At 49.1% G+C, this 23,842-nt stretch overlaps 1 protein-coding gene across 1 annotated transcript; it reads left to right on the top strand.

The window, feature by feature from the left end:
* The first annotated feature begins 23,101 nt into the window (after nucleotides 1–23,101).
* LOC147990564 (ethylene-responsive transcription factor ERF021-like) lies at nucleotides 23,102–23,578 on the top strand. The gene has a single exon (XM_087538289.1). The coding sequence runs from the start codon at nucleotides 23,102–23,104 to the stop codon at nucleotides 23,576–23,578; it is 477 nt and encodes a 158-aa protein (XP_087394415.1).
* The last annotated feature ends 264 nt before the right edge of the window (nucleotides 23,579–23,842 follow it).

Raw genomic sequence — 23,842 nt, 5'->3', positions numbered from 1 at the left:
TCTTTTGTTACCGGAGTTCTCACGAAGGCTCAACATGGTGTTCCATCAAGGATTCTTTTCATTCTTCAATTATTTTTCAAGATTTCTCTTGAAATTATGTTTCGCCAAGCTATACTCTCAAATAAACATGGTGCTCAACACATGTTTTGTTTTGAGGAGTTCAAGCCTTCTTCATCTTGCATTCCGAAGTGCAATTCTTCCTACCTTATCTTTTGAGGTGGTGTTATGTCATTGGTGATTATTTTCCTTTGTGTTCATGATTGACAAGTTGCCTGGAACGACATATTTTAAACCCATCATTTTCAGTTCATTAATGAGATCCTTTGAAACCCATCAGTCTCTTCGTTGGAGTTATCTTGTGTCATGTTTCACCTTAAGCCTTCCCTAAGGATTGTTGCTATCTACGGTGCTCATAAATGAGCCAAGTTCTTCATTTATGCTCCCGGTGAAATAAGTTTCTCGTCTCCTTGTTCATATCAATCCAATCTATTGTTTCCGTTAGAGGCAGAATTTCACCTCAATTTTGAGAAGTTTTCTTCCATAAGCCCACATCAAGCTTTTCCTTTCGTTGTTGATAATCCAACAACTCCGTTCTAGCTTTTGTTGTAAGCGTGCTCTCTCAAGATCTTGCTTCCCGCCATTCATTCCATTCCATTCCATTCTTTCTTTTCTTCCAGAGGCATTGTGATGTTGCTCTCTTCTCTGACCATCTCAAGTTGGGAGGATCATGTTCTTTTCATGCTTATCTATTTAACCAGAGTGTCGTGTTTTCATTCGAGCTCTCTCATCTTATCAAGCTTTACCTCCCTTCTCAACCGGAGTGCCGTCTGAATTCGTTCTTACCCCTGGTGCCATTCTTTCTATAGTTCCGGAGGCAGTGTGTTGTTGATTTCGTCAAGTATCATCCAATCTTCCCAAGTTCATGTTGAATTCTTTCCAATTACAGTCAGAGTGCTGTCCAAATTATATCAGTCTTATTCTTCTCTATCTTGTTTTAACCGGAGTGTTGTCATATTTGATCCTTATCATTCTTTGTACATCTAGTTTCAACCGGAGTGCTTGCGTGTACTAATTGTCCATTGCAACCCTTTTTCTTATGTATTTCAACCTACAAGACTCTAGTAATGTTCCTTGTTCCTCTTTTCTAACAGAGTGTCTTCAACTTCGTTCATCTCCGTTGTATTCTTCTTTCAAATTGTTTAACCTCTCAAGGTTCATGGTTTCACTCATTTGTCAAAGAAGCAACTTAGTTTTACCTCCTCTCTTCATCTTTCGTTTCCCTCCGGTGCCATTCTAGATCTTGGGACGAGATCCTCTCGTAGTGGTGGAGTGTTATGACGCCCTGAGACCGACGCACCAGGTGTCTTCCAGTTATTCGCTGTCTTTGCCATGTCATTTGCTTGCGTGTTGCATCTTGCCATGTCATCATCCGCATTGCATCTGCATGTTTTCGAAACTTGCATCTGTCCGGGTCTTCCAGTTCCGTCCGTTGTCCGTTCTAAGCCCAGACACACTTGCACGCGCTCGCGGCACGTCCGAAATATTATTTTATAAGTGGCTGGAAAATGTTCTCGGAATGGGTTGAAAGTTGGCATACGGTTTTTCTATGTTGTCAGTGGGCCGCCTGCCAAGCTTCATCGCATTCAGAGTTCGTTTGATGCCCCAATGGATAACTATAGCACTAGTATAGCCGGTCAAACGTCGGACGTTTTCGGTCTCCGGAAACAGTCGCCAGGCCTCTCTCTCTCTTCTCTTTTCTTAGCCCAAGGCTTTATGCACAGCCCACTACCACCAACTGCCGGTACCACCTAACCCCTCCTTGCATAGTGCATTGACCCCTCACGCGCGTCCAGCAACTGTCCCGAACCCGACACGGACAGTCGTCACTGTTGGGTTCGGATCATCCCCAGACGTCCCTAAAACGTCTTCAGTTTTTCCTTTGGTCTCCCCTAGAATTTTATCTCAACCGTACGATTTTAATCGGATGGTCCTTATAACCCTTCCTTTCCCTATATAAAAACCCCTAGTCCTAATCTAGTCTAACCCTAAAACCTAGGGGATCTGTCCCATCCATCCCGTGTCCGCCGCTGCCACCCACTAGAAATCTCTCAGGATCCATCCCCAATTCCTTGTTCCCATCAATCCATCCAGCCGGTGCACCCCTCCTGTTCCTCGATCCCCAAACCCCGCGCCTCCTGAGCTACTTCTTCCGCCGGCGATTGGAACCACCACTGCCAAGCCCACCATCCCCGCCGACGACCAAGGCCAGCAAGCCAGCGCCTCCAAGTCTCCAACGTTGCCGTTGTGGACCCCCTCTGCCGCGCCTCACCTTCACCGGAGACCGGCTCCCTCGCGCGCCCGAGCTCCTTCCTCCAACCAGAACGAGCGCCACCGCTGCCGTTTGGAGCGCCGCCGTGCCGGAGATCGAGCCATGGCGTTGCCCCAGTCTTTTCCCCGACGCCATGGTTGCCCACCACCGGGTCGTCGCGGCCTCCCCGTTGCATCCTCGCAGGAGCCTCCATGGACGCCAAGCCGCCGGTCTCCTCCGCGACCCTGCGTCCCTTCCGAAGCCCACGCCAAGTCCCTCGCAAGCCGCCGCCCGGATCAGCCGTCCGCGTCCACGCGCTCGAGTCCATGAGCGAGGACCTCGCCGCGTCCCTGCCCAAGGACCACCCAGTCCGCCTCCTTCAGCCACCTTCCCGATGTGGCGCCCTTGGAGAACGCCGTCGGCAGCCGCCTTCACCGGATCACGCCGCCCCCTCCAGGCACCTCCCCGCGCTCCATTCCGCCCGTTCCGGCCAGTTCCCACCAACCCCGTCGCCAGGAACCCCTGCCGTCGATCTCTGCATCGCCATGAGGTGTTGTTGTTTCTGTCTTCAAAAACGAGTAGGTTGCCAGCTCGCCCGCGCCTCGCATTGACCGAGCGCCCGCCTCCAGCACCATCATGGGCCAGTGCCTCCCCAAGGCCGATGAGGCCTGGTGAGAACCCCAGCGCCCTCCTTTTTTTGTCTTAATGTTGCGCGTGTCACCCTGTTGGGCCTCTGCTTAGTTTCAGCCCATTATGTTTTTTTTCCTATCTAGCGATTTTAGGAATTATCCAGATGTTTCCTATTTTGCAGAAAAGCCCCTAGAGTTCATGCATATAATATCTCACAAACCGTGCATCGGAATTAAACAAACTTAATATGAAAAATGCTTAGAATCTTGAGTAGTTTCATTATATCCAACTTTCATGCATGTTTAAAATGATGTTTTTTTAAATTTTTGTTTAAATAACTTGTTAAAATGGGTTATTTCATAACTTAATAACCATAGCTCCAAACTTAATAAACTTTATAAGTAAATGGGGTAGAAAATGCCTAGTTTAACATGGTGGCATCACTTTGCATGTTTAATAAGTCTAAAATATGCTTTAGGGCAGAACAGTACCAAACCTAAAATATGCATATGGGGATTTACCGGAATTGTTGTTCGTTGTTCCGGCCTCATTTAAACTTGCCTAGATATGTAGTTTGCTTTTGCTTCACCTCTTGCCATGTTAATCAACATTTAACATTGTTGGGTACATAAACAAGATCGAACCAAATAACTAGGATGTGGTGTTCCGTCAATATGCAACTCGTTGCATATTGAGCTCCACTTAATTTGTAGTATTGATCATGAATTTTGCCATGCCATGCCTCATTAAACCGGACATGCATCATACTTGGTTGTGCATCATGTCATGTTTATGTGATGGTTGTTTACTATGTTGTTTCATTCTTTCTGGTGTTGCTTCTTCGGGTTAGTTCCGATAACGTCGCATTTGTGAGGATTTGTTCGACTACATTCGTTTGTCTTCTTCATGGACTCGTTCTTCTTCCTTGCAGGATTTCAGGAAAGATGACCATACCCTCGAAATCACTTCTATCTTTGCTTGCTAGTTGCTCGATCTATTGCTATGCCGCGATACCTACCACTTGCTATATGATGCCTCCCATATTGCCATGTCAAGCCTCTAACCCTCTTTTCCTAGCAAACCATTGTTTGGCTATGTTACCGCTTTGCTCAGCCCCTCTTATAGCGTTGTTAGTTGCAGGTGAAGCTGAAGTTTGTTCCATGTTGGGACATGGATATGTTGGGATATTAGAATATCTCTTATTTAATTAAGTGCATCTACATACTTGGTAAAGGGTGGAAGGCTCGGCCTTATGCCTGGTGTTTTGTTCCACTCTTGCCGCCCTAGTTTCCGTCATACCGGTGTTATGTTCCTTGATTTTGCATTCCTTACACGGTTGGGTGTTATGGGGACCCCTTGACAGTTCGCTTTGAATAAAACTCCTCCAGCAAGGCCCGACCTTGGTTTTACCATTTGCCTCACCACCGCCTACTTTTCCCTTGGGAGTCGAGCTCCCGAGGGTCATCTTTGTTTTTACCCCCCCCCCCGGGCAAGTGCTTCTCTATGTATTGGTCCGAACTGAGTCGCCCGCGAGGCCACCTCGAGGAAACTCGAGGTCTGGTTTTACTCGTAGCTTGTCTCATCCGGTGTTGCCCTAAGAACGAGATATGTGCAGCTCCTATCAGGATTTCGGCGCATTGGGCGGTCTTGCTGGTCTTGTTTTATCATTGTCGAAATGTCTTGTAACCGGGATTCTAAGATTGATCGGGTCTTCCCGGGAGAAGGAATATCCTTCATTGACCATGAGAGCTTGTGATGGGCTTAGTTGGGACACCCCTGCAGGGTATAAACTTTCGAAAGCCGTGCCCGCGGTTATGGGCAGATGGGAATTTGTTATTGTCCGGTTGTAAAGAACTTGACACTTAACTTAATTAAAATGAATCAACTGCGTGTGTAGCCGTGATGGTCTCTTTTCGGCGGAGTCCGGGAAGTGAACACGGTTTTGGTGTTATGCTTGAACATAAGTAGTTTCAGGATCAATTCTTGATCACTTCTAGTTCACGATCGTTGCTTTGCTTCTCTTCTCGCTCTTATTTGTGTATGTTAGCCACCATATATGCTTAGTGCTTGCTGCAGCTCTACCTCACTACCTTTTCCTACCCATAAGCTTAAATAGTCTTGATCTCGCGTGTGTGAGATTGCTGAGTCCTCGTGGCTCACAGATACTTCCAAAGAGTTGCAGGTGCCAGCGATACCAGTGCAGGTGACGCAATCCAGCTCAAGTGGTAGCTCGATGAAGATCGCATTCGTAGTGATCAGTAGTGGAGCCCAGTTGGGACGATCGGGGATCTAACATTTGGGGTTGTCTTCTTTTATTTTGTTTCTGTAGTCAGACCTTGATTGTATTCTGGTTGATGTATGTTTAACTTCTATTTGTGTGAAGTGGCGATTGTAAGCCAACTCTTTATCCCTTTCTTTTTCAGTACATGGGATTGTGTGAAGATTACCCCTCTTGTGACAAACCTACCATGCGACTATGCCTCTAAGTCGTGCCCCGACACGTGGGAGATATAGCCGCATCATGGGTGTAACAGGCACCTTTGTACCGGGCGAGATCACGGCGTAATTTGGACGGGGGTCGTATGCGGCTTTCGGCCCATGCGAGGTTGTGTCTGTCCCGTCAAGTATGAAGGCCGCCCTCGCGCGTTGGAGCACGCCCCTGGATCCGTAGATTGATCTTGTCAGATAGGCTCTATTGTCCAGGTCCTTGTGTAAGTCGTAAGTATAGCCCGGGGCCGTTACCTCCTTGCCTCGAGGGAGGGGTGGCGCGGGCTGGTGTTCGATGTGAGTAGCCGGTCTGTCCTGTCCACGTGGCGGTTGGTCGGGCTCGTCAGTAGTTCTATGCTTTAGCAGTGTGGGCTCGAGGGCCTCCTCATCAAATTGAGGCAGTAGCTTGCACTTTGGGTAACTCTTAGTTGGGCGTTCGAGGCTATATTCCTCTACAGCCAGGACGTTAGTCCATCTGTCATTGAGTAGATCCTGATCAGCTCGAAGCTACTGCTGCTGCTTCTTTTTCAGGCTTCTTGTAGTGGCGATTAGCCGACGTTTAAAGCGCTCTTGTTCGAGGGGTTCCTCCGGCACGATAAAATCTTCATTGCCGAGGCTCGTATCCTCTTCGGAGTTCGGTAGGCAGTTACTGTCCTCCGAGTCCTCGTTCTCGACAGGATCGTCGAGGTTTACTTGCCCATCCTCCCAATCATCCTGTTCAGATGTTGGCTCTATAGGGGCTTCAGGGTCTTCGGCATTCTCCGGAGTATTGTTGTCTTCGGACCCGGTATTTCCATCTTTTTGGCAACACGATTTTGAGCGGCGCCGCAGATGTCGATGTTTCGGAGGTGCTTCGGCAGGCTTGTCCTCAACCGGATTCTCCTTGCCGTCGTCGCCATCCTCTTTGGGTGTGTCCATCATGTACACGTCGTATGTGGAGGTGGTCGTCCATCGTCTGGTAAATGGAGGGTTTTGGCTTTGTTCGTCTCCGGCGTCGTTGTCCATACCGTCGATGTCTTCGAATGCGTCGTACAACATGTCGGTTAGATCCTCGATAGTGGCTATGAAGTGGGTGGTGGGTGGGACATAAAATTTCCCGCTCTCAGCCCCTACTCTGGGATGGGCATAATTCGGAAGCGATCCTTCCGTAATGGCGAGTGATCGCATTAAGTCTAGAGCCTCATTTCAAGGCGATGGTTGGACAGAGAAGCGAGGGTTCGTGGGGCTGCCAGAGTTGGAGCCTCCTGGCGGCGCCCACTTAACACAGACCTCGAGAGTTCAGACTTAGAGTCCGGCGGAGTGTCCGGTGCTTGAGTGACAATGGGAGTTCGGTTCGTCTTTGGCTTAGCCGACGACGCCGTCCCCTCCGCATCTCAGGTAACAAGTTCCATAATTGCAGAGGATCCGGTGGGCTCTGAACTCCCGTCTTTGGACCTGACAGCTTGCTTCGGATCTAAGGCCAGAGCGGTGATTGGGGCCACGAACCCTTCGAAGATGAAATCTCCTCATGTATCGGCGACATAGTTTAGGTTCCCGAAACTGATCTGATGACTAGGGGCATAGATGTTGATCTGCTCGAGGTGGCCAATCGAGTTGGCACGCAGCGTGATGCTGCCAAATACGAAAATCTGGCCCGGGGGAAAAATCTCCCCCAAAGCAGCATCATTGTGGATGATTGAATGAGCCATCGAATCCTTTGTCGACAGCACAGCGGAACTCTCAATGAAAGCACCAATGTCGATGTCAAAACCGGCAGACCTCGGGTAGGGGGTCCCGAAATGTGCGTCTAAGGATCAAAGGTAACAGGAGGCAGGGGACACGATGTTTACCTAGGTTCGGGCCCTCTTAATGGAGGTAAAACCCTACGTCCTGCTTGGTTGACTTTGATGAGTATAGGGGTTACAAGAGTTGATCTACCTCAAGATCATAATGGCTAAACCCTAGATGTCTAGCCTGTATGATTATGACTGCCTCTATGGACTACACCCTCCATTTTATATAGACACCGGAGGGGGCTAGTGGTTTGTACAGAGTCGGTTTACAGAGAAAGGAATCTTCATATCCAAACGCCAAGCTTCCCTTCCACGCCAAGGAGAGTCCCATCTGGACACGGGGGGAAGCCTTCTATCTTGTATTTTCACGGTCCATCAGTCCGGCCCACGTCATATAGCCCAGACGCCCGGGGACCCCCTAATCCAGGAATCCCTCAGATGCCTTTAGAGACAACTTCCAAGGAACCTATATTCAGCCTCTAGACGCCAATGACCTTAGTCACATAGTCCAGCAACCCGGAGAATCAGCCCGGAAGCTATGGACCAGGTTCTTAATCAAAAAGAACCAAACTGTGGACTGTCCAGATGAGTGGCTCGCCTGACACCTCGGCCAAGAAAAACCAATGTCCAATGCAGCCCTTACCGCACATATGACCCGCTTTTGCACGGGAGAAGATAGCTGGCTAGCATGTCGAAGCAACATCACCAGCGACCCTGGCACATCCGAAGCCAGGGATGGTAACGGCAAGCTATGACACAACAAACACAAGCGTCGAAGCAATAACGAAGATACTCAAGACACGGTGTTCAACGCCGGATTCAGTGGCTCTAAACCCGATCAGTGGAAGAAGCCATTCAAAGGAAACAAGGATGGTCCATCTAGTTTGGATAGAATACTCGATTGGCCTTGCAAGACTCATGGCACCCCTGGTAAGCCTGCTAATCATACCAACATGAATTGTTGGGTCTTTAAACAGGCCAACAAGCTAAACGCTGAACATAAGGGGAAGGGGCTGCCCAGCGAGGACGATGATGAAGAGCCTCGTCCACCGAACACAGGGCGATAGAAGAAATCCCCCCCCCCTCGAGGTAAAAACGCTGGATATGATATACGCTACACATATCCCTAAAAGGGAGCGTAAGAGCGCACTAAGGGACGTCTATGCCATAGAGCCAGTCACCCCAAAATTCAATCCTTGGTCAGCCTATTCGATCACTTTCGATCGCAGAGACCATCCGACCAGTATCCATCATCGAGGTTCGATAGCATTGGTCCTTGATCCAATTATCGACGGATTCCACCTCACGCGCGTCCTTATGGACGGCGGTAGCAGTCTTAACCTACTTTACCAAGGCACTGTCCGCAAAATGCGCATCGATCAGTCAAGAATCAAGCCAACCAAAACCACCTCCAAAGGAGTGATACCTGGCATAGAGGCCTGCCGCACACGATCCATAACGCTGGAAGTCATCTTCGACTCACCAGATAACTTCCGAAGCGAAGACTTGATCTTTGACATCGTCCCCTTCCGCAGTGGCTATCATGCACTGCTCGGACGAACAACCTTCGCCCGTTTCAATGCAGTCCTGCACTACACTTATCTAAAGCTCAAGATGCCTGGACCACGTGGCGTTATAACGGTCAACGGAAGTACAGAGCGCTCCCTCTGTACTGAGGATCATACGGCGGCCCTCACAGCCGAAGTACAGGGTGGCCTCATTAAGCCGAATACTACATATGCAGTCAAGCCCCCGGACACTGTCAAACGAGTCCGTTCTACCCTGCAGGATGAAAGTTCGGCTTGTCTAGAGCTATATTAGCAATCCCACCTCCGTCAACACCCAAGTTGATAGTGGCATATGTACCACGCGTACATAACTACGCACTAAAAATACCATGGGCAAGGACGGAGGCCTACTAAAAATAAGGTACACAATACGGTTCGACCCTATTCGGACCCTCATATTCTTCCTTTTCTACTTCTTATTTTTATTTTTCAGGTTCTCTACAACCCACATCACCTTTTGATGGTACTAAGGGCCCCTTTTCTAGGCCCCTTATGTTTACTCGGTCGCTGATCCTCTCAAAGGATCATATACCAAGGTGAAAAGCAGCACAAATGTGCAACAGAGTGTCCAAAGGATCTTCAAGATCATCTTTTCCTTTTTAGGACCTGTACACAACTTTCCCTTATGTACGACATGTAAAATAGCCTCGAAGCTCATCGCATCCTCTATAAAAATACGTTTTGACATATCAAACAGATTATAGTGGAAACGGTTTTACCCTACCTCATTCTGTATTGGTCTACTACATCATCTATATCCCGTCTTAATGACTGATTGAAATATACACATTGGCATTAATCGTCAAGGGCTTTATTCGGCCACAAATATTCAAAAACAAAAAGTCCGAACACTTTCATAGTACACTTCGGCGTCCCGAGTATTGTAGTATATGCATCGGCTCCGAATCATGTCTTTGGTCAATAGTTGGGTTGCCCGGCTCATGTGATTACCACCTTACGTTCCGCTTGTTTGGCTAAGGTAGTAAGGGGAGAACAACTGCGATTGTGTTTCTGGTTCATCCGGTTAAACACCTCACTATAGAAAGCCGAAAACTGATTGTCATGGTACGGCGAGAGATGGTCGGCTATTCGGTGACCTAATGTAAATCTCTTGCAATTTTTTCCATACTACACGACCGACTGGCTTCGGCTTGGTTTTGCGCCTAAGGCATACCAGTTCAGACAGCCACATGCGCACCAGGGGCTAGTTCTTAGTCCCACCGTCAAACTCCTATGGCTAAGTGAAAGTGCTAAAGCCGCATTGTTTGATTCCTTGGTTCACTACGTAAATCATGTCCTTTACGGACCAAGATGTTGGGTCAAGAGTGATTACACGTTATTCCGAACACCCCCGTAGCATCTACGTGGGGGCTGAAGCCGACGACTGGCAAACTTTTAGAATAATAATATATGGCAGCACAGGAGTAACGCAGTTCAGATAAAAATATAAAATATATTACACAACCTTGGTTTATGATACATTGTCTGGGTAGCCCGGATACATTTACTCAACCATCATATCCTTCGAGCACTGGCCCTCTATCAAGCGGGCACCCTCTAGGACATCTTCAAAATAGCGCTTCGGTGTGCGGTGGTCCTTGCCTCCTGGCGGACCCTCAATGGCCACGACGTCGGCCTTCATTTTCACCCAGTGCATATTGACACGGGCAAAGGCTAGCCGCGCACCTTCTATACATGATGACCGCTTGACCGCATCAATTCGGGGCAGCACGTCGACGAGTCGCTGCGCCATGCCAAAATAGCTTCTTGGGACAGGTTCGGTCGGCCACAGCCGGACTACGAGGTCCCTTATGGCCAGTCCGGACATCCTGTGCAGCTCGGCCAATGCGCCATCTGGTCATTCAACCCCACTGGGTGTTCCTGCACTGCGAGCTATGGCCAGAATAGTTTCTCCGTTGTATGCCCCTCCTGGGCCTAAAAGAACTATGCGGCATCAGCAGCACTATTCGGATGATCCGCAAATGCGTCTGGAGCAGTCCACAGTCAAGTGAACAAGACATAATTCTGATTGCCGAATTTACTCTATAAGAGAAAGGGCTTACCAGCCTCTATCTATCCGGCCTGCTTGATCTCCTCACGCGCTACTCGAGATTCAGCTTGCGCCTCCTCAGCCTCTTGAAGGGCCTTGGCAAGGTCGGTTGCCTGGGCTTTATCCTTCTCCTCTAGGGACTCACACTTGCTGGCAGCGTCCTTGAGCACTTCCTCCACTTTGGTCACCCGCTCGTCGTATTGATGGCGGACGACTTGCTCGGACTTCAAGTCCTCGGTCGCTTTGTTCACCCTGGCCTGCTCCTTGGCCTGGCCAAGTTCACCACTAAGGCTCTCGACCACAGTAGCACTGCCTGCAATCATCATAGCATTGCATGAGCTTCGACTCAGAATCTGCATATTAAATATAGGCATGAATGAGATATTCTAAAGCATACCTTGCGCTTCATCAAGCCTCTTGTTGATGCAGACGAAATCCTTGTCGGCTAGCCTCAGCTTATGCTTGAGCTCGGACACTTCGGCGGCCTGGGCGGTTGCCGCTAACAGTGAAGCCTGCTTCTCAAAATAGAAAAGCACATTATCTCCTGCAAGTGTTATCGATCCTCTACTCGGCCTCTTTTCAAAAGCCGAACAGAGTCTCAGGGGCTACTATCTATATAGAGGCATACTTTTTATATGGAAAGTGGCCAAGAATATTACATCGCCTACCTCTAAGCCTGTTAGCTGGCTAGTGAAGGCTTCGTTCAGCCCGCTCTTGGCGGACTGAACCTTCTCAGCCACCAGACCCATTAGGGTGTGGTGCTCCTCTATGATGGAAGCACGTTGCAATGCCTCCATCAGTATGTCAGGCACCTCCGGATTAGTGGAGGTCGCTACTGGAGTTGGCACTCCTCCCTCCGAAGGGGCCGCTTATTCTGTTCCGGAGCCACTTGGGTTTCCGGAACGGTGTTTGACTGGGGGCTGGACTGGTCAAGACTCCCAGTCTCCATGGGGGTAGCTCCCCTCGTGTTTTCGTTGACCGAGGTATTACCCTCTGGCGCCGTTTTGGCAGCTTCCTGTACCACCCCGTGCCCTAGAGAGGCCCTTCGAGACAACACCTTGGTGTCATCCGTGGCAATAGGAGGGGAGGCTCGCGAGGGTGAATCACTCTCCATCATCCTCGGATCCAAAGAGTTCCCCTCCGATGATTGTTGGGGAAGATCACGGGCCGGGCTACACCATACAAAATGTCAAATACCATAATCATCAAAATTAAACTCATGTGCGGCATCTTCGGATACTTACGATTCGGCTAGGGGCTTCGGCCTGGGGTGCCACATGGGGATGGCATCGACGTTCGAGTCCGAGCCGTCTGGGAGGGATATTTTTCCCCTTTTGGGCACCTCCGCTTTGAAGGCCGCCCATTTCTTCTTATTCCCCTTCAGGGAAAGGTTGCTGTTAGCCTCCTCCTCCTCTTCGTCCTCATCCTCCTCGAAGGAGTGAGTTTCAGTCTCTCCGGAGATCACGTCCGAAGTACCTTTGCGGCAGAGGCCCTCTTTGGCTTCCTTCTTCTTCTGGATCTTTTTCTCCGTCGCCTGATAGGGTGCCAGGACTAGCATCCTCATTAGAAGAGTATCTGCTGGGTTTTCGGGCAATGGAGCTAGAAATTTGATCCGTTCCGCCTTCTTTGTCCATCCCTGTTTTTCAGGATAGAATTCTTAGTGCACTCCCTCTTGTGATTAAATGAACTATATTATGTTTGGAAATGTAGCATTTACTAGGGAGGCTGGATGATTGCAGTCGAGGCTGATATCCTCGGATGTCCCTGGCCACGACTTTTGAGTCTTGAAAAGTAGCTTCCAGATCACTCCGTGCGTCATGCCGAAGAATCGCTTTACGCATGGCCCTTCTGGATTGAACTCCCACATGGGGAGAGGCCGGCACTGGCAGGGAAGGGACCAGCGAATGAGCATTACCAGGATTACATCTGTGAGGTTGGCGCCCTTCTCCATGATATTTTTATGCGCTTCTTTAGCATCAGCACCTCATCGGATGATCCCCAGTCTAGACCCTTGTTAGTCCATGATGCAAGCTGCAGCGGGGGTCCAGATCGAAATACAGGGCGGCCGCCCACTTGGTGCCACAAGGTTCAGTGATATAAAACCACTCCTACTGCCATATGTTGACAGTCCCCACAAAGGCCCCTTTGGGCCAGATAACTTTGGGAAGTTTTCTCACCATGGAACCGCCACAATCTGCGTGTTGCCCGTCAACCACCTTCGGCTTCATGTTGAAAATCTTAAGCCATAGACCAAACTGTGGAGGGATGCAGAGGAATGCCTCACACACGACGATAAACACCAAAATATGAAGGAATGAGTTCGGGGGCAGATCGATAAAGTCCAGCCTGTAATAGAACATGAGACCACAAACAAAGGGGTGGAAGGGAAATCCTAGCCCATGGAGAAAGTGAGGGAGGAACATGACCCTCTCACAGGGCTCTGGAGTGGATAACTTGCTCCTTGGCCTGGAGTCTGTGTCTGATTACCGCTGTCAAGTACCGCGCCTCCCAGAGCTCCTTGATGCCCTTCTCCGTCATGGAGTAGGCCACCCACTTGCCTTGCGAGCTGGATCCGGACATGGACGAAGTATTTGGTGGCAATGGGAAAGATTGGGACTTGGGCACTGGTGCTCGAGGACGGATGGGCTGAGGAAGGAGAAGGCATGGGAGAAGAGATGGATTCTTATCCTCTTATAAAGGCCGTGAATATCAAGCGCCCCCCCACAAGACTTAAAACTCGCCTATTCCCAAGGGGTCATGCAAAACAGCACGCTTGGATTACCCAAACCCGTATTGATGAGAATCCCGCAATAAGGGGACATGATCTCTGCTTTGATAAGACGTGTCAATAAGGACCGCGCCTCGATATACAAAGCGGGAGGCTAAAAAATGGTTCGAAATAATAATAGGGCCAGAACATAATGTCTTGCCGAAAAAATTGTTAGTGGACATAGCCTATTTATGTTTAAGTATTTTGCCCTTGTGGTTCGGGGTTGTGACTGTTATGCAGAGCCGAACATAGTTCTTTTGACCAACTGCTTTGGAGTATTTGGAGGAGGAACCAGCCTTGCAATGCCGAAGACAATCTGCGCGCCGAACACATCATCATTGAAGCCTGTTTCAGGGGCTAGTGAGGGAGTCCTGGATTAGGGGTCCCTGGGTGTTCGTGCTATGTGATATGGGCCGGACTGATAGGCCAAGAAGATACAAGATAGAAGGCCTTCCCTCGTGTCCGGATGGGACTCTCCTTTGCGTGGATGGCAAGCTTGGCGTTCGGATGTGAAGATTCCTTTCTCTATAAACCGACTCTGTACAACCCTAGGCCCTCCGATGTCTATATAAACCGAAGGGTTTAGTCCGTAGAGACAATCACAATCTTACAGGTTAGACATCTAGGGTTTAGCCATTACGATCTCGAGGTAGATTAACTCTTGTAACCCATATATTCATCAAAGTCAATCAAGCAGGAAGTAGGGTATTACTTCCATTAAGAGGGCACGAACCTGGGTAAAACATCGTGTCCCCTGTGTAACACCCACGATGCAGCTATATCTCCCACGTGTCGGAGCACGACTTAGAGGCATAACCGCATGGTAGGCATGTCGCAAGAGGGGTAATCTTTACACATCCCATGTACTGAATAAGAAAGGGATAAAGAGTTGGCTTACAATCGCCACTGCACACAATACATAAATATAGCATACATCATCCAGAATACAATCAAGGTCCGGCTATGGAACCAACATAAATAAAAGACAACCCAAATGCCAGATCCCCGATCGCCCCGACTGGGCTCCACTACTGATCAACAGGAAACAAAACAACATAACAAACAATATCTTCACCGAGCTCCCACTGGAGCTAGGTTGCGTCATCTACACTGGTATCATCGGCACCTGCAACTGTTTGGAAGCATCTGTGAACCACGAGGACTGAGCAATCTCACACCCGCGAGATCAAGACTATTTAAGCTTATGGGTAGGAAAGGGGTAATGAGGTGGAGCTGCAGCAAGCACTAGCATATATGGTGGCTAACTTACGCAAATGAGAGCGAGAAGAGAAGCAAAGCACGATGGTGAACTAGAAGTCATCAAGAAGTGATCCTGAAACTACTTACGTTCAAGCATAACACAAGAACCGTGTTTACCTCCCAGACTCCGCCGAGAAGAGACCATCACGGCTACACACGCGGTTGATGCATTTTAATTAAGTTAAGTTTCAAGATCTCTACAACCGGACATTAACAAATTCCCATCTGCCCATAACCGCGGGCACGACTTTCGAAAGTTCAAAACCCTGCAGGGGTGACCCAACTTAGCCCATCACAAGCTCTCACGGTCAACAAAGGATATTCCTTCTCCCAGGAAGACCCGATCAGACTCGGAATCCCGGTTACAAGACATTTCGACAATGGTAAAACGAGACCAGCAAGACCGCCCGATGCGCCGACATCCTAATAGGAGCTGCACATATCTCGTTCTCAGGGCAACGCCGGATGAACACTACGTACAGCTAAAACCAGCCCTCAAGTTTCCCCGAGGTGGCACCGCAAGTGGCTCTTGTTTGGACCAACACTTACACAAGCACTGGCCCGGGGGGGTTAAAATAAAGATGACACTCGGGAGCTCGACTCCCAAGGGAAAAGTAGGTGGTGGTGAGGAAAATGGTAAAACCAAGTTTGGGCCTTGCTGGAGGAGTTTTATTCAAAGCGAACTGTCAAGGGGTCCCCATAACACCCAACCATGTAAGGAACGCAAAATCAAGGAACATAACACCAGTATGACGGAAATTAGGGCGGCAAGAGTGGAACAAAACACCAGGCATAAGGCCGAGCCTTCCGCCCTTTACCAAGTATATAGATGCATTAATCAAATAAGAGATATTGTGATATCCCAACATATCCATGTTCCAACATGGATCAAACTTCATCTTCACATGCAACTAGCAACGCTATAAGAGGGGCTGAGCAAAGCGGTAACATATCCAAATAACGGTTTTCTAGGAAAGGTGGGTTAGAGGCTTGACATGGCAATATGGGAGGCATGATATAGCAAGTGGTAGGTATCATGACATAGCAATAGAGCGAGCAACTAGCAAGCAAAGATAGAAGTGATTTGAGGGTATGGTCATCTTGCCTGAGATCCTGCAAGGAAGAAGAATGATTCCATGAAGAATATAATTGGACGTAGTCGAACGAATCCTCACAACTCCAGAACGAAACCGAAGCTAACGAGAGAAGTAACCCAGAAAAAAGCAAGCAACAAAGTAAACAACCATCACATAAACATGGCATGATGCACAATCAAGTATGATGCATGTCTGGTTTAAATATGCATGGCATGGCAAAGTGCACAAACAAAACTACAAGTTAAGTGGAGCCCAATATGCAACGAGTTGCATATTGACGGAACACCACATCAATTATTTAGTTAACTCCCGGTTAGGTACTCAACAATATTAAATGTTGGTTAACATGGCAAGAGGCGAAGCATAAAAAACTATACTATCTAAACAATTTAGATTGGGCTGGATATAACAAACAACAAATCCGGTAAATCCCCATATGCATTTAGCAAATTAATGCAAACAACAATTTTAAACATTCTTGATGTTGTTATCATGATGCGGATGACATGTGCAAGTTTTATGCAATATTTATGAAAATGTTGATAAGAGCATGATATGGAGCATTTGTCGTCATGGCGGGAGGAAAAAAGGGGCCATGACAACGAATCCGAAATGATGCCACGGCAACATAACGGTTCCGGTAGCTCATGGAGATACCGGTGCAAAGGAAGTTTGGCAGGAGCGTGCAAAATATGGTGGTGTGATCCCGACTACCGGGTTCCCATGGGTCAGTGGCATGGAAAACGAGTGACAATTCGGACACGGTGCAGACAAAGGGTGCACCTCATACGACACAAGCATTCATTCTAGGACGTTCGTTCTCGGCGGTTATACCTTCAAAGCATGCAAACGAGACGATTCGAGTTCGTCGAGGGAAGTAGAGGAAGTAGTTGTTCCGCGACGGTAATAGAAGTAGTGGTACACATCTCAATGAGGAACTAGTCATTTTTGATCGCGAAGCGGTGGTGGTACATGGTCATCGAGGAACTTGATGAATCCATGTTCAACAGTAGTCATTCACGACGCTTGTGAACCACGGTTCTTTGGGCAACGGTAGTCGTACATGTCCGTAGCCGTTTGGATCTTCCGTAGAGGTACTTGACGCATGCGTTACACGGGTCTTCGATGACGGTAGTGGTGTACGGGTCTTTTGGCCCTGGTAGTCGTACACACATCCGAAGAGGAACTCGGCGTTCCGATGCGGTGTAGGGGTACATGCCGATGGTTGTCGTGGTACTTGGCTTTTTGTTCAGCACTCGTTCGAGCATCTGTGTGGTCTTGTCGGTGGTGTACTTGGCGATCTCCGAGGCGGCCTTGACGTATCCGTTCATAGAGGTACTTGGCGCTTTCGTTCCTTCAGTCTTGCCGGTCTCGGTAACGTGCTTGTACCATAGCGTCATCGAACTTGTTGAACCCGAACTCTTCGGGGGGGCGTCGTGGTACTTGGCGAATCCGCGTAGTCATGCACGTTCCAACATCAAACTTGGAGGAACACCGACGGCGTGGTACTTGACGAATCCTGGACTGTCTTGGCGGTCTCCGATGGAGGCGTTTGTTCCTTTGACCAAGGAAAAACAGTGGCGGCAGCAGGCATCGCAGGAGCTAATGGGCGGCTGCGTGTCTACAGGAGCAAAGTAGGGGTGCAGGCGCGCGTGGAGAGGAGCATGGCGCGGGACCTGTGGGCACTGGAGACGACGCCGGTCATCGGACGACGAGGCGGGGTGAAGAAGCACAAGGAGGCGACCCCATGGACTTGGCGAGGCGGCGGGGAACTGAGTTGGTCCGGCCGGAGTTGAGGCAGAGGAGGTCACGGGAAGCTGCTCCACAACAGGAGGTGGGGTCGGTTGGGGCTGTGAAGCGGCAAAGACAGGGACGAACTCTCGGTTCCCATGGCAGGGGCGGAGGCGCCGCGCTCCGTGTTGCCGAAGTCCAGCAGGGCCGCGGCGATGGCCTCCGGCAAGGGAGCCGAACAGATGCGGGGCGAGGCACAGGTGGGACTCGCGCGAGGCAGCCATGGCCGTCGAGCGCAAGGAGCTCTAGCTCCTTCCTGCGAGCATGACGACACTAGAGAGACGGGCGTGTGGCGCTGGGATGGGGGCGCTGGTTGAGACGGGCGTCAACGCACAGGGAAGATGGGGATCGCGGAGAGGAGATGAGGGCGTTGGGCCTGGAAGAAAGAGGTTGCGAGGGAGAGTTGGGGGATCGGGCTGCGTGCGTGTGGCGCTGCTGGCGGCGGAAGGGGAATGAGGAGGGGTGCGCTGGCTAGGGTTGGGAGGGCGGCTGGGCCAATGGGCCGACCTAGCTAGGAGGCCCAAGTGACCAGCTGGGCTCTGCTCTCTCTCTCTCTATATATATTCCCTTTAACAGAAAGCATAGAGAGGAGAAAAAGGAAGAGGGGGGGTTAGAGAAAGAATTTGGGCATGCGGTTAAATTCCCCGGACTCATAAATGAGTACGATCCAAGAAAAATGGAGTGGGCATATTTCAAAGTTTAAATTCAAAAGGTTCGAATAGGAAGTGAGGGTTAGGAAGGTCCATAAATGTTCGGATTTTTGGTGGAGCTCCGGAAAATGATGAAAGAAAAAATGGCAAGGTTTGAGGAGCAACTCGAAGCAGAAACGACTTGAGAGTTTAAATTGCAAGTGTGTTTGTGGTTAATTCCAAACTAATGGTATATTATTTTATAGCTCCCTAATAATATTGGGAGGATATATGTTATAAAGAGAAAATCACCATGTGCATTCCGTCGGTTTAAATGGACCGAAGATCCATGCAATTTATTTATAAAAGTTATAAGATTAAAGAAATGATGGCATGATGACATGATGCAATGCAAGAGGTGACATGATGAAATGCAACACACAAGCAAAAGAGAAGGCAACAACAACGAATAACTGGAAGACACCTAGCGCATCGGTCTCGGGGCGTCACACCCTGCCTCCTGTTACCTTCGATCCTCAGAAGCACAGTTCGGGACACCCTACGCGAGATCGGCTGGTTTTGACACTGACAGGGGGCACGATGGCGCCGACAAAGTCAAGATCGTGCTGCTGCCCATGCGACTCCTCGTCGGCAGCAACGACAACCTCTTTACCGAGCTTCACGCATTGCGTGGGTGCTTCACGAGCCCCGGTGTCGCCACTCCCTCCGATGGTGTGCTTCGGCGGCATCCTCATACACTCTAGACGGCGGTGACCACTATGGACCAGGGGTGCGGCCATCTATTATGTCTAGCGGCCTAGGCGCGCCATTAATATGTAGCAGTGGGAGCGAGGCAGGCGGCGGTCAAAGGTTGTCTCGCCTCCCGGTGAGCTTGTGTGGCGGACTCCTGGCATGCCTACCATCATTTCACATAGCTACTCGCACACCTCCCGGTGACACTACGCAATGGAAATGCCTCCTATCAATTCACACACCAGCGCTCATGCCTCCCGGTCTACCTACGGACGTACTGCTCACATGTGTCCCGTCTACTCATACCTGCCCGCACGGCACACGGCGCGCATGGCGGCCCATATATTGTTTTTCTTTTTTTGATGATTAGTTCTACCGCTTTATTGCTTAACTGAAGCATGTCATGTATACATTATTGGTGTAACGCACATGATCCAAATAAATAATCCATATGCGATATTGGTTGCCAATTATTAACAATCTCCTATTTGTAAGAAGATTATATCAAAACTTGTCTCAAAAATGATGAAAAAATACAGTATCATAGTCTACTAGTGTAGATATGACACCACGATAAGTTTCATGAATTTCAACTATGTTTTGGATTTACTGAATTTTAAAAATCAATATTCTCAATGTTTTGAAATCTCTTGCACGGGGAAACATGCACCTAGGGACACACATATGATTTTGCAATCCATTTTGGTGCACATGTTGTTCAAATTTGATTTCATCACATTAAATCCCTAGGAAATCAATCAATGTATAAAAACGATCGAATGATCTCTATTTTTTCAAATTTTAACACGACACTCCTTTGGTCACATGCATTTTCACTACAAAAAAAGTTTGACATGCCTCAGAGTGGCGGTGGTGGTGCGGGATGTGTGTGTCTGTGTGTATGTGGGGGGGAGGGTCTGCAGTACACTACGAGTCGTGAGCCTCCGTGTGGGATTGATCATTTTATGAGTCATGTATGCCACATAAAAGTCATGAATTGGTTATTTAAAACATTACACAACCCTTTCTTACATACGTGTTTGGGCCATATGCATGCATTAATTGATGGTCCTCTCACACACTCCCTTGTGTTGTTATTAGCGATGTGCCCATTCGTTAGCCCGCAAAGGTTTTCAGTTTCCACCGACAATGAGAGGCATTTCACCAAACTAAATGTGGATTCATCTTGGCATGTGTGTTACGGTGTGGATCATGGTGAGATTCATATCAAAGTTCGGGCACGTGCGTACACATGAGCCCCTCCCACTGGCTCGAAGTGAGGGTGCTACACGTCGTGAACCTCCATATAGTGCGTTTCTGGTTTGTGAAGCATGCACGTGCCACTTTAAAGTTGTGAATTGGGTATTCTAACATCACACAACACACCTCTTTTGGGCAGATGCACGCGGTGGTTGTCCTATGACACTCACTCGCTTGTGACTCTCTCCATGGGCCCGCGAGGTCATCCTCGATCACTTGAACCTACAGCGATGGTTCGTTTTTGGTTTGTGTTACATATATGCACGGTAGGAGTATGTAGTACATGTCAAAGAGGGGGCAACTTGTATAATATATATGCGTCATAACCTCGCTCCATGTGGGGACTTTACAGTTCCAGAGGCAGGTGCCACATCAAAGCTGTGCAATTGTATTCAAACATCACGTAACACCCTGTAGGTGGTGGTTGCCCTATAGGAACTCACTCACGTGCAGCGCTTCCATCTATGGGCCCGCGAGGTTGTCCTCCATCACATTGACCCATCAAGGAATGATTCTTTTTGGTTTGTGCTATAGTAGGAGTATATATATACCACGTGTCAAATGGGGGGGGGGGTAGCACATACCACGCATCATGAACCTTGCTCTTTGTGGAGACTTTTCGGTTTCTGATATATATATATACATATATATATATACATGTGCCACATCAAAGTTATACATTGCGTATTCAAACATCACACAAACACCTCTTTGGGCCACATGCATTCGGTGGTTGTCCGATATAGCACGATCACTCGCGTGTGACATACGCTTCGCTCTTGTGGGGCCACGAGGTCATCGTCCATCACTTTGACCTAACGAGAGAGAGGTATATATAGTTTGACGAACAAGGAGGATTAATTCTTTTAGGGCTGTTACGGTAGGAGTATATATATTGTATGTGTCAAAGGGGGATGGGACCAGCACATACTAGGTGTCATGAACCTCACTCCTTATGGACTTCAAGGTAGAGATGCCACATCAAAGTTGTACATTAGGTATTCAAAACATCACAACCACACACCTCTCCATGTATATGTTTGGCACACATGCAAGCGATGGTAGTTGTCCTCTCGCACTCACTAACGCAATTACCGGTGATGCTTCCATATGTGGGCCTGCTTGGTCCATCACTTTCATCGACAGCGAGTGAGGGTTAATTAATTTGACTTAGGAGGGGATTAATTTTTGTTTGTCTCATGGTATAGGTCATAATTAATAGTGCATGTGTACACATGAATCCGTCCCACGGGATCGAAGTGGGGGGGGGGCGAGCACACGACACGTCATGAACCTCTTGCTCTGTGTGGGGACCTGTGCGATTTTCAACGCATGCACCACATAAATGTTGTGCATTGGGTATTCAACACATATGCATGCATCACGCATCTCCATAAATATGATTGGAACACATGCATGCAATGGTTGACTTTGGAAACTCTCACTCGCTTGGTTACCGGCAGCAGGGTGGGTTCCTCTTCTTTGGTTTGTGTTACCGTATAGTAGGTCGATCATTCCAGACCTAATTAATTAAGTTTGAGCACATGTTATGCGTCTTGAACCCTCGCTCACTGTGGGGATTTTACGGTTCCAAAGCTGGTGCCACATCAAATTTGCGCATTGGGTATTCAAACACCACACACTGCTTCCATACATATGTTTGGGCCACATGCATAGATGGTTTTGTCTTCAAGCACTGCCTCGCGAGGTTATCAACGACAAAAGCTAGCCCATTTTGTGGGGCCGTGTGGACGTCCATCACTTTGACCAAAAACGAGCTAGAGAGGTTATAAGACCATTTTGGATTCTGCTTGGTCTGTGTTATAGTATGTCTTGGTGAGATGCGCTCCCCCCTGATGTGTGTGTGTGGGGGGGGGGGCTACTTCACACTACCTGCAACCTCCGTGGGGTCGGTGAAGTCCACTTAATGTGCGAGGCACATGTGCCACATCAAAGATGTGAATGTAGTTAAATATCACACCGCACCCTTTTCATACATATAGTAGGGCCACCTGCAAGTGGTTCGTATGTGGTCTAACCCATCTTGCGCCACAAAGCACACATTTGTGGGTCGGCACACGATCCACCTTTGTCCGGAAGCGACAGGGGAAGTTTCACCATGATGGACTCCTATAGGTTTTATGCAACCTCAGGAAGCGCGCGCAATCTAGAAAATATCTACCGCCTGGAAGGGTTTTATGTTTGATAGCACAGGATTAGTATGTTACTCCCGCTCAGCTTCTATCCCTTGAATCAAAATTTCAGTAGCCCTGACATTTTATTTCCGTCTCTGCATCCCTCAGAATCTCAAAAATATATGCTCGCCCATGATTCAAATTTTTTGTAGCCCCGACTTATTACTCCCACCTCTACATCCCTCGCAATCTCAAAAATATCTGTTCGCCCTTGATCCAAATTTTCAGTAGCCCCGACATTTTACTCCCGCCTCTCCATCCCTCGCAATCTCAAAAATATTTGCTCACCCTTAATCCAAATTTTCAGTAGCCCGGCATTTTACTCCGGCCTAGTAAAATTTTCAGTTGCCGTGGTATTTCCTGAAACACCACCTTGCCCCCGTCCACACACACCACACACACCCCAAAAGCTCCACTCACACAGACACACACCACCCCTCCCTCGCTCGACACCATTGGTAGGTCACCGCCATCGCCGCCGCAGCTTACATCCTCAACCTCTGCCTGTGTGCCAAGGACCTCGAGGGGCCAATGGCCCAAAAGAGGTTTATTGCGGCCTCTTCCAGCGACGTCGGCGAGGTGGCCACTGAGGTGTCCCCATTGTCCTCTGCGGGCTCTTTATCGAGCCACCGTTGTCAGTCGCCCGATCCGCCCGCCGTCGCGCCCCTACGTAGGTTTGAGGACTTCCCCGTCCTCCCTTGGGCCCGGCCGCCGATGAGGTCCTACCACGGGGTTCAGCGGCGGAGGTGTGGGACATGGGTCGCCGAGATTACAGATCGGGAGACCCACATCTGTCGGTGGCTCGGTAGCTTCCATACGGCCGAGCTCGACGCCATACAGTACGACCGCTGGCAGGTCCACTACCATGGCGCGGCGGCTAGGATCAATTTCCCCTTCGGCACATGTCTGGTCGAACTCGTACCACTAGAGCCAGGGGTGGTGAGCTCATCTATGATGTGGGAGGACCGCGAGGTGAGGAAGTGCCGCGAGGCCGAGGACGCTGACTAGGCCTACATGCAAGAGTTCCACCGGCAGCATCCGGAGCTTGTGGAGGTGGAGCAGACGATATCTGCCGGTGCAAAAGGCGGTGAGGTTATCGTGCTCTCCTCCGATGATAAGGTCGAAGGCGTCAAGGACGGTGGCAAAGGTGAGGAGATCGACATCAACGAGTGGAGGAGTGTCGTCCCGAATGACCCTGACGACGGCACCGGCCCGGACCTGGCTTGCGGCACATCGTACCTAACAAGGAAGGATTGGCTCGACCTCCACTTC

This window comes from Triticum urartu, chromosome 1A, assembly GCF_056163025.1.
Source record: "Triticum urartu cultivar PI428250 chromosome 1A, HENAU_Tu73, whole genome shotgun sequence".
Taxonomy (NCBI): domain Eukaryota; kingdom Viridiplantae; phylum Streptophyta; class Magnoliopsida; order Poales; family Poaceae; genus Triticum; species Triticum urartu.
The sequence above is the reverse complement of the archived record's forward strand: the minus strand, read 5'-3'. Positions and strand labels throughout refer to the sequence as shown.

Bases quoted from the DNA above. Each gene is read 5' to 3' on its own strand.
- LOC147990564 (XM_087538289.1), top strand. From the start codon at position 23,102: ATGGCCCAAAAGAGGTTTATTGCGGCCTCTTCCAGCGACGTCGGCGAG.